We start from the raw sequence: 12,087 nt of genomic DNA on the forward strand, positions 1-12,087 counted from the left end.
TACGAAAATAAAAACAAATTGCACAGTTTGATTGGAATTTACGAGATGAATCTTTTGAGTCTAGTTAGTCTATTGTTGGATAATAATTACCACAAACAAATGAAAGTGCTACAGTATCACGAAATTTTTCGCTTCACGAACTAAACACGGCGTCCGTGTTATGAGTTGATGGAGTAGAAGGAAATATTGCAAAAATTGAGAGCTAAGGTCAGATTTCATATCCCCTATTTGTTTGTGGGGTTTTTAGTGAGAAATTATATGGCAAGTTATGATAAAGTAATTATATACTCCCTCCATTCACAAAAGAATATAATTATGAGAACCGTGACGGTCAAACTAGTCTAAGTTTGACAAGCTTATAGTAAATAATATTAATATTTATGTCTTTAAATACATTTATTATGAAAACATATTCTATAACTAATCTAATAGTACTTATTTTGTATTATAAATATTAGTACCTTTTTATATAAATTTAGTCAAAGTTCAAATTAGTTGACTTCTTGAAATACGAGAATTGCATTTTTTCTTGGACGGATTGAGTATTTATCTTTTATTAAGATCATAATTCTCATCCAATTACCATTCCTCTCGTAAGGGAATTGATTGATGGAAGTTAACCCTCTAGACTCATGTTCCACTTCCCATCCAAACTATCACAGAACAAATACAAGATTTTTAAACTCCTACTTTCAAACTGTCATTCTCTCCTTTCAATTACTCCAACAAAACATGGCATACGCCTTACACATACATTCCATGAACCAATTTTGGGCAGGATTTGTTTCCTTGACTTTATGCATCATGCTTCATGAAACCAAAAGCAACTAACTAGTTGTATTTCTGTAAAAAAAAAACTAACTAGTGGTACATGTTATTAGGTTATTAGAACTGGCTAGTTGGTTTAAACCAACAAATCAGCTCGGTTTGTTTGGTTTTTAAGAAATTCGGTTTCCAAAATCAATAGTAGTAATTATTTATAGAATAAAAAATGACGAGTTGGTTTCTTCTGCTTGTTTTTTATTCCACTGCACGTGCCTGTCCTACGGCCACGCCGTGCATCCCACACTGACTCGTTTGCTGCCCCGCCATTGCCGTGTAGAGAGCTGCAGAGTAGACTCGTCCGGGAGCCTGCAATGCCCCACCATGACTCTGCTCGCGTGAGGGTCCTGTTGTGCCGCCTCTTCGCCACATCGTGTCTGCGTGTCGGGCCCTTTGCTGCGTAGTGCATGCGTGCCACTCTAACATGCATTCTCCCACACTAGGGTTAGGGATAAGGTTGGGTTTAGATGGTTTGGACTTGAGGAGATGAGTGGAGGAATGTTTGGGCCCTGACTGGGCTATTGGGCACTTGTGCTGCAGGCTAATGTTATGATCCATGCACAACTTCATTGTATAGGAGTTGATTTTCTCGGTTCTTTTGTTTAATTGGACCCTAAAACCAAAGCTGAAGCCAAGACTGAACTTCTCAATTGTTAAAACCGAAACTGAAGAAAAAAAAGACACTTTAGAACAGAGGGCATTCTAGTGTTTGAAAAATTGTACCATAAATAAAGACGTTTTAGCTTTTGTCGCTCCTATAGCAGACTACGGTTTAGCTTCTGCAGCCCCTACAACACTTGTCATGGATCAGCTCCTGTCGTCCACTACAAATAAAAGATAAAAGGAAACACATAGTGTGGGAGAAGAGGCTGATAATCTATGGCTGAAAGTACTGCTCGCTAATTTATTATAAGAGAAAAATATTGTTGAATGACTGATAAATTCGATAGATAAGCTCAAGCGAACAGGCTCAGACGATGCTGCTCTCAAGACGCATGTTGCTACTGCTGCAGACGTCTCTTCGAGCTCAGATACAAGATTCTTATAGGGATGTAGGGAGTCATTTTTTCATCTATGTTGAGTTTTGTGATAACTTACAAAACATCTAATCCGGGGACAGAGGTAGTATGGTGTAAACTTGCCCAGCCCTATATGCTACAAACATGCTTCAAAATCGAGGATGGTGAAAATGGAACAATCAAATAGCCATGATTATCATTGCAACATTAAAAAACAAGTGTGCAAATTTCAAATAGTTGAAACTATGATGTTTTTTTAGAGAAAATTATGATACGGAGGAACCTTGGTCAACATACACTTACTTTTAAAAATGAATGATGGATTAAACCTCCCTCCTTTTTATAAAATAGACGATCTCTGGCATGCAATTTCCAGAGCAGACAAGAAGTCAAAAGTCAACTATTTGTGGGCCACTGCTATCCAATCAGCTACTAATCGCTAGTAATACAAAGCTATTAACGTCATGCTGGTCCCATGAAGAACTGGTTTGTGTACTACTATGTTTTAGCCGGGGGCATCGACGACCTACGCTATGGCTATGGGCAAGCTTTGAAAGTGGATAGGAGTGTGCTGATATGAATATGATGGGCATGCTGATGCAAATCAATGTGCTCATCAACTTTTCTTTCGTAATAACAAAAGTCCTGAGGGAATTGTTCGTCCATAATACATACGATCATTGCTTATGCGACGAAGCATTCGATCATTCAGGTGCTGGCAGCAACGTCATCGTTGCTTCTTATCTTCCTCTCGTCATTGCCGCCACCAGGGTTTTCAATCTCGTGCACAATCTAACAAAATCGATATACTTAACATTGATGGTTTAATTTACAACATTAAGAATCTTCTGCATCTGAATTCTCTCAGAGCAAATATAATAACAGGCTGACTAAATGCTAAGGTGAAGGAGAGAGAAGAAACGGACCATAAGCTTATAATCAACTTAGGTATAAAAACCAAAAAAATATATATGAAAGAGACAGGTGGGTTAAGTATTAATAGTGAAGAACTGAATACTGTATAAGTAGACTAAGAGAAAGCCGTAAAAAAGCTTACAGACTTTGGTTGTATTAGCCTTGCTCTTACATGCATCATGCATGCTGGTATATTTTTTAGATAAAAAAATTTGTCTCTGCAACAGTTTTCCCTTCAACCGACCATTATTATAAAATTTCAGACTTTGATAAATGAAGAGAAACTCCCAAAAAGCAACAAAGCACGAGAGATCATATGAAACTAGCAGCAAACTAAGCTCTAAGCCTGTAAGAAAGTCACTCGTGACTTGTCCATTCATTAGGCGAAAATCTCTATTAAGTCTCCATTGCATGGCATGCTCGCTTCAAAATTTGGTTAGTCGGTCTCTTTAAAGTATGAACCAGAATCTATGGCAATTTCAAGTGTCATAGGTCAGAAGGCAAATAAATGACTATAAAAGCATCTATCGTATGGTACACTAGGATTTAGATAAAAAAGAAAGGAAAAGAGAAGAGAGAAAAAAATTCACTCTTAATCTAGATTTTTTGAGTGCATATATAATTAAGTGCATAGCAAAAGTTAAAGCATCTCCAACAGTATTCAAAATTCACTCTCAATCTAGATTTTTTTTTATAAGATTGAGAAAACTGCTCTTCAACAACTCCCTATCTCAACTTCTATTCTTTCCGCACTTGAGAAAACATCAATCGGTCAATTTGAAGGTGGAAGCACATGGGAAAAAAAGAAGTAGGGCAGAGATCTCAATGTAAATTTGTCTTATATATTTTAGAAGCGAGCTTTTAGAAACTGCTAGAGGAACCCAGAAACATGCTCCCAACATTTTTTTAACTACTTAGAGAAGTGATTGATCTACCAATTATGGTTTTTGGCAACTTTTAATAAAATTTTCAGTAGAGGCCTGTTTCTTCAAAAAAAAAAACTATTGGAGATGCTCTAGCATATCTAGAGAAGTCAAAAACATCTTGTAATTTGAAAATAGAATGAGTAGCGGATAAAAAAATGCTAATCTACCTAGAGCACGTAATAAGAGCATAAATAGCTATTTGGCTGCTTGCCTACACGAGTGAGGAACCACAATGGCGAGAAGAATGGTGGCAACATCGTCGTGGTTGCTGCTGCTTATCGGCCTCGCCTTGGCTGCCGGGGTCCTTCAGGCTCGTGCACAGCCAGACAGCATTGGTATGGTCATCATCTCGTTGGCTGCACTCTTACAATGTTCCATATCCTCCTGCACGATGCACAGAGGAGGACAAAACACCGCCGCTCCAGCTCCATGTCCATGTGCGGCCATGCACCGATTGAAGAACAACGAAATTTAAAGGTCCTGCGCGGTTGCAGGTTTCATCAGCATAGACTGCGGCCTGCCGGGGACGGCGAACTCCGTGGACGACGCCACCAAGCTGTCGTACGCCCCGGACGCCGCCTTCACCGACGCCGGCTCGAACCACAACATCTCGGTGGAGTTCATCAATCCGACGCTCGCGACGCGCCACCTCACCGCGCGTAGCTTCCCCGACGGCGGCGGCGCGCGCAGCTGCTACACGCTCCGGCTCCCCGTGGCAGGCGGGCTCAAGTACCTCCTCCGAGCCGAGTTCTTGTACGGCAACTACGACGGCCTCAACAGACCCCCCATCTTCGACCTCTACGCCGGCGTCAACTTCTGGTCCAGGGTGAACGTCTCGAGCCCGGACGAGTTGGTGAGGCGGGAGGCCATCCTCGTCGCCCCCGACGACTTCGTGCAGGTTTGCCTGGTGAACACCGGCTCAGGAACGCCGTTCATCTCCGCGCTGGAGCTGAGGCCACTCAAGAACTCGCTCTACCCGCAAGCCAACGCGACGCAGGGCCTGGTCCTCCTTGGCAGGGTCAACTTCGGGGCCGATGAGATTGTCAGGTGAGCAAAAAAATCCAACTCCATCGTCACCTATCTCTAGTCATCACCACGTAGACTATCAATAATGTTCGTTTAAGCTTATCAGATGAATATACCAGCTATTCAATAATATTTTTTCTTATAAAAACTCAGCTAATAATATTTCTGCTATGATTTATCAGTCAAACGAATAAGACAGTCACCCTGGTTTTGACTAGGTACCCTGATGATCCACGGGACAGAGTATGGCCCCCTCGGGTGAACAGCGCCGCCTGGGACGTGATATCGACGACGAGGAAGGTGCAAAACTTAAAAGACGACAAATTCGAGGTGCCGTCCATGGTGATGCAGACAGCGATCGTTCCGCGTAACGGATCCAACACCAACAGCATCTGGTTCTTCTGGGACTCTGTGCCGCAGCCCAACGATCGGACGCCGGGGTACATGGCCATCATGCACTTCTCCGAGCTGCAGCTCCTGTCCAGCAACGCCGCCCTGCGCGAGTTCATCGTCAGCATCAACGACGACGTGTGGTCGTCGCCGCGCGGCTTCAGGCCAGACTACCTATTCTCTGACGCCATCTACAGCACTGCTCCCTTGCAGCGCTCCCCTCGGTACAACGTCTCCATTGACAGCACGGCCAACTCGACGCTGCCGCCTTTCATCAACGCCGCCGAGGTTTTCTCCGTAATCTCCACCACCAGCGCCGTTACGGATTCCTCCGACGGTATATTTGTACTTGTAGTTGTGGACGTACTACTTGAGCAAGTGTCGATTAACACTTAACAGTAGATGCACGCTAACTATTGCTAACTGAGAGCAATCAACGTACTTACAGTATCTGCCATCATGGACATCAAGGCGAATTATCGGCTCAAGAAGAACTGGGCCGGTGACCCGTGTAGTCCTAAGACTTACGCGTGGGACGGGTTGACTTGCAGTGATGCCGTACCACCTGATCGTCCGAGAATCACCAGCGTGTAAGTAGTATATTCACTCAGGCCTTGTTTAGTTCGCAAATATTTTCAAGATTCCTCGTCACATCGAATCTTTGGTCGCATGCATGGAGCATTAAATATAGACAAAAATAAAAACTAACTGCACAGTTTACCTGTAATTTGTGAGATGAATCTTTTGAGCCTGGTTACTCCGTGATTGGATAATGTTTGTCAAATAAAAACGAAATGTTACAGTAACCAAAAACAAAAAAATTTGCGTACTAAACAAGGCCTCAGTCATAGGAAAGCACATGTTCCGATCATAATTAACCTGCTCAGTTGTCAGTCAGATGATGGTGGGAACATCTGACGATGTTCTGTAGCCATCGAAACACAATTTTTATGGGGACTTTTTTCTGTAATATACATACTGAAAACACCACAAATATATATGATTTTCACTGAAAAAGGCTTATTTTATTGCTTAGTTGATTTGTTGGGAGAGAAAAACATAAGGCATACTATTACTTTTCAAAATTAAATCTACCAATATCTATACCTATATCTAATAGGTTTCTATAGATAATATTAAAAGTGGTATTTTTCCCTTCCGTATCTCACTCTCTCTATCATCCATTCATCTTTGTATTAAGTAGAGAAAAATTCTTACAGACGCGCTGAGGCGCCGGAGGGGGAGGGCGGCCTAAAGGTATTACAAGCAGCGCAGCCTCTCCAGCACTCTACACATGACCTATTACTCACGGATGAGACAATCTAGGTTTCGTGCCCCAGCATCGATCCACAGATCGACGATATGCTTGATGGTGGACAACAGCTAGTTGATGGTGGAAGGAGCGCTTCGGAAGCATCATGCGTTTCGCTCTTTCCAAATCTTCCAAGCCACCAGCGCGAATAGGGTGTCGGCTCCTCTTTGCTTATCCCCGTGCCATCTCTGCTGCCACTTGTCCCACCAGGCTACCAGGGTCCCATCGCCTACCTGGGACGCGTCGGCTCCGAGTACCGCTAGAATGGTCCACCAGATCTGACGCGAGAACGAGCAAGAGGCAACGATGATCATCCATTCATCTCACTTTTTTTCTGTCTCTTAATCTATCATTCCTCTCTTTTATCATTCTCCCTTTGAATTTAGAGCTGCCAAATCCTTTTGTGCCTCACTCCCAATCTGTCCCTTAGTTTCACCCTTACCATTTTGAGTTTGAAGCTACAAAGCTTTGGCTGGTATCACACCAACCATGTCATGGCCCAACCATCTAAGACCATACACGTGGCAGTGCACGTGCGACTTGCCTTCCACTTTTTAAAACTCATAACAACCTAAGTACACATAATAACTATCTAGTTAAGTTGAGTCAATCTCATATAACTTTACTATATGAGATTAATCTTTTATTGTATTAACATTTATTATGGATATTGAAATTTATTTGATTTAAGGTTGGGCCAAACCCAATTAAATCCAACAAAAATAAATAACTCATTATTATTAACACAAGCACCATTCAATCCAACAAATGTACTTTAACGCACAAACCTATCCCTTGTTCTCACCCTTCTTCCACTCTTCTCACTTTCACGGGTTTCCCTCTTTCGTCACTTCCACTCTCACGAGTGTCATACGTAGATCCATATTAAGAGCCACATAATCTTTGCGTCAATGCATCATCCACTCATATCATGGCCTAGCCGCTTGAGTCCAAGCCTGTACTTTAAAACACATGCAGGCATTTGCTGCGCATAGTAGATACCCATTTAAGTTGAGTCAAATTTTCATATATAAGATTAATCTTTTATTGCATCTAACATTTATTATAGATCTTAAGATTTATGTGATTTACTTGTCGATGTTACATTGACACAGGCAAATTAACAGACACTCTCTAATATCCAAAACCAATAATTAATAGAAGCTAATTTGTAAAATTTTAAAAAGTTGACCGCATGCAACCTAAAATAGATTTGTTAGCAGAGTGAGTTTTAAACAGAAAAATAACTTGGGCTCATCGCTAATGACAATTGACATGACATGATCACAAGCAATGGCTTGTTTATGACCTTTGTTCTATTCAAAAGTCAAAAGAAAAAAGAAAATCATCAGGCGTTGATCTTACAAAAAAAAACATGTAGCCATTAGTTTAGGAGCATTGTTACCGTGCTTGCGAAGAACCACCGGTTCCTCCCTAAAGAAAAATCATCAGGCGTTGATCTTAAAAAAAAGTTTAATTAATTATTCTAGGGGTAGTTTAGTATTTCTTACAGTTAGGGTATCCATCCTCAAAGGCGGATTTCTCATTACTTCTAAACGCTGTAGAATCTCTTAGTTTAATAGACTCTAATTATGGCTGATTGTTTTCTGAATCTACATCTCAATTACTCATCTATGCCATAAAACAACCCCTTAAATCTGTATGTAAATTACCACATTTGTCTTTATAAAAGATAATCTAAAAAATAGCATCGAAATTTGCATCTAACCAACCTTTGTCATTGTGAAAAAAACTAAACCAGTCCTGAATATGTTTCAAAATTACCCACCCCTACTATTAGTAGTATCTAAAAGTTAATTATCCAAAGAAGTTTGAAAGCTGACATGATCTTGTCCAAGACGTCATGTATTTGGGACAAGGGGTTGTTAGTATCCTCAAAAACTGGAATAGGAGAAAAGCTATGGTTAAACTGAAATGTCGTATGTTTTGCAGCAATATATCCTACAGTGGCCTGGACGGCGATATATCGTCTTCTTTTGCAAATCTCAAGGCCGTCAAAAATTTGTAAGTGTTTTTTTTATCCATTATATTTCAACCCTGTAAATTGTAATGGGTCAATGCAAAAGAACTTGACCGGCTCATATGTATATGTTTACAGGGATCTATCACATAACAACTTGACCGGCTCAATTCCTGATTCCCTTTCACAATTACCTTCACTAACAGTTCTGTAAGTTACTAGATTCAAATATTTCGAGCCTGATCCGCCCCCCCACGTTGATTCACATGACTAGCATTCGTTTCTTTTCAGAGATTTGACAGGCAACCAGCTGAGTGGGTCGATCCCCCCCGGACTTATCAAAAGAATTCAAGATGGATCCCTAACTCTAAGGTCGATTTATCTGATTCTATTTTATAATTCCATATAGAATCAAATATAGGACCCGTTGAATTAAAACAGTTTCACTTAATTCTAAACTGTTCGTTCTTTTTTAATTTTATTCGTTTGTAGACATGACAACAATCCAAACCTTTGCACTAACGACACCAGTTCATGTCAACCGGCAAAGGCAGGGAAGAGCAAGCTTGCCGTCTACATTGCCGTCCCTGTAGTTCTGGTTGTGGTGATAGTATCAGTGGTAGCACTACTATACTATCTCGTGCCGAGACGCAAAGAACAAGGTGACATGCATCAACTGTCTCCTCTAGCATTTCCCCAACTTGACCACAAAACTGAAGTCTGTTGTATACTTGTATGTGCCACTCAGGACCGACGACCAACACTGTGATGCCTCAAAACGAGACGCCGATGGGCCATGCACCAGCGCCACTGCCACCAGGCGACGACGCGTACGCGCAGGCGCAGAGCTCGCTGCGGCTTGAGAACCGCCGGTTCACGTACAAGGAGCTGGAGATGATCACGAACAACTTCCAGCGCGTGCTTGGCCAAGGAGGCTTTGGCAAAGTCTACAATGGCTTCTTGGAGGATGGCACTCAAGTGGCAGTCAAGCTGCGTTCTGAGTCTTCCAACCAGGGTGCCAGGGAGTTCCTCTTAGAGGTAGAGAGAATTTCTTCAGAATTTGCATCAAGAATTCCTTTTGAGGAACGTTACTGCAATACTGCAGGAATTTGAATAGTTTTGATCCCTTGTTCAGGCCGAGATCTTAACACGGATCCATCATAGGAATCTCGTTTCCATGATTGGTTACTGCAAGGATGGGCAGTACATGGCACTTGTCTATGAGTACATGTCAGAAGGCACCCTACACGAGCAGATTGCAGGTTCTTCCTCCGATCAAATAGTATTAAGTCATTAGGGCAATGGGATATGGTCTCCAGTATATATATATAATCTTTATAATAAAAGAATAGACGTTATAGTTAGAGAGAGATGAGTTTGATTTGAGAAACACTTCAATCCAGGCAGTTCAGAGTATTGCACGACACATGATAATATTCTGAACTGCCTAGATTGAAGTGTTTTTTATAACAAGATTTAAGTGTTATTCATCTATAAGATTTCGGATCATTTACAAAGTGCCTCTGTTGATACGAATTTCTCATCTGTCGGTTCATTCATATAGGAAATGGTCGAAATGGAAGATGCATAACCTGGTGGCAGAGGCTCCGAATTGCACTGGACTCAGCTCAAGGTACTTTTTTTTAGCATCTCAGCTCAAGGTACTTTTTTTTAGCATCTCAGCTCAAGGTACTTGTTTGTGATGAATATACTAATGCTTACTAAACGTAGATGTTACTTATGTCTTTGAACTATTAATCTGCATTTTCTTGTTCTCAAACTTGTAAGTGGTTCATCCGAGATCCAAACCTTTTGGTCTCCGTTACTACTTATAGTTTATATTAGGCCTTTTGGATAGTCTACTCTTGTATTCATCTTAATCCACGTGTGATTAGGTAGATTGAAATATAATTTAGTTTAAGTTTCACTAGATATGAGGGTATCCAAACAAACCCTTAAGTGGGGGTGTGAATGTCCGTTGCCGCCTCATCACGCGTACAACTGTCATGCTTCACATTTCATTCAATATTCAATACATAAAAAAATAGGGGATCATATCACCTTATTCCTTAATTTGTATATCCAATTCAAACATTACGGAGGTGCACACCAGAATAGCATATCTACATCCACATCAAAGTTAAGGGGCATTGGAGTTATCAAGGTCCTTGAACTATTACTTTGTAAGCTAATGATATTGGAGTCATATGGTTTTGCTGGAAGAGTGAACACTAATGTAATTGCAGGGTTGGAATATCTGCATAAGGGTTGCAACCCACCTCTCATTCATAGGGATGTGAAGGCGACTAACATTCTATTGAACACGAAATTGGAGGCCAAGATTGCTGATTTCGGCTTCTCCAAGGCTTTCAATCTTGGCAACGAAGCTCAGATAGCCACAAATACTCTCGTCGGTACACCCGGATACGTCGATCCAGAGTATGTGAATGTGAATCCAGTACCTTCATGCTATCCAATCTCTCAAAGTTTTCATTGTTGGAGCAACTATGCAACCTAAACTCCCATTCTTATTATAGGTATCAGGCAACTATGCAGCCGACAACCAAGAGCGATGTTTACAGCTTTGGTGTCGTTGTGCTAGAGCTGGTCACAGGGAGGCAGGCCATCCTATCTGACCCAGAGCCCACTAGCATCATCCAATGGGTGCGGCGCCGCTTGGCACGGGGCAACGTTGAGGACGTCGTCGATGTACGAATGCACGGCGAGTTCGACGTCAACAGCGTGTGGAAGGCCGCGGACATCGCGCTCAAGTGCACTGTGCAGGTGTCGGCGCAACGACCTACAATGGCCGACGTGGTGGCGCAGTTGCAGGAATGCCTCGAGCTTGAAGAGAGGCGCCGCACCGGAGGTGGCGGTACAAGGGGCGGCAATTTCTACGGCGGCGGCAGCAGCGACCCTAGCTTTGGTTACGACGCGTACGTGGCTGATAGCCAGTCGACTGACGTGAGCCAGATCAGCGTTGCATTTGAGATGGAGCATAATTTTGGAAAGGTGCCAAGAATGGGCGGAGGCCCCATTGCACGATAAGGCTGTTGTTCCTTACGATGACGTCATGTCATCGAAGAAGGTTTGGATCAGATGTTATAAGCGTAGGTTAAGATATTGTAATCGTTGGTGAAAAAAGAGTGCATGGAGTTATGTTTTTTCTGTGAGACTTTGGAATCATGATTGTAGCTAAGTGCGTCCCCTAAGCCTTATATTTAGAACATTTAGTTTCTTCTAACGCGACAAACAAAAAATAGCTATTCTATGGATTTTTTTCTGTTAAATCTGCCTACAAAGTCTACATTGAGGACAGGGATCGAAATAGAGCCACCGGGCAACCAGGTCATTCCTCTGCTAATTCTGATGGTGGCGATCAGGTTCGGAAACGACTATGGAATGCAGACTGTCCCAAGAAGATGCTTCACTTCATGTGAAGGTTATGCCATAATAGTTTAGCTTTGCATGTGAATTTGAAATGCAGGGGTGTAAAGATGGATGATCTGGACTGTGTTCTATGTGGTCGGCTTGAAGAAGATGGCGCCCACCTTTTTTTCAAATGTAAACGTGTGAAGGGGGTGTGGGCGGCCCTGCAATTGGAAGCTGCGAGATTAAAATTGGAATAGTGCGCGAAAGGGCCTCTAGCCTAGTGGTTAGAGCACCTGAGTAGCACCAGCAGACCTGGGATCGACT

At 42.1% G+C, this 12,087-nt stretch overlaps 1 protein-coding gene across 1 annotated transcript; it reads left to right on the forward strand.

Moving 5' to 3' along the window:
- LOC8068951 (senescence-induced receptor-like serine/threonine-protein kinase) lies at positions 3,915-11,634 on the forward strand. Its single transcript, XM_021448199.1, has 13 exons — positions 3,915-4,017; positions 4,177-4,729; positions 4,927-5,435; positions 5,547-5,688; positions 8,364-8,435; positions 8,530-8,601; positions 8,683-8,763; positions 8,884-9,053; positions 9,140-9,429; positions 9,527-9,653; positions 9,956-10,024; positions 10,638-10,830; positions 10,929-11,634. Exons 1-13 carry the CDS (start codon positions 3,915-3,917, stop codon positions 11,437-11,439), a joined length of 2,892 nt encoding a protein of 963 aa, XP_021303874.1. The 3' UTR covers positions 11,440-11,634.

This window comes from Sorghum bicolor, chromosome 9, assembly GCF_000003195.3.
Source record: "Sorghum bicolor cultivar BTx623 chromosome 9, Sorghum_bicolor_NCBIv3, whole genome shotgun sequence".
Classification (NCBI taxonomy): domain Eukaryota; kingdom Viridiplantae; phylum Streptophyta; class Magnoliopsida; order Poales; family Poaceae; genus Sorghum; species Sorghum bicolor.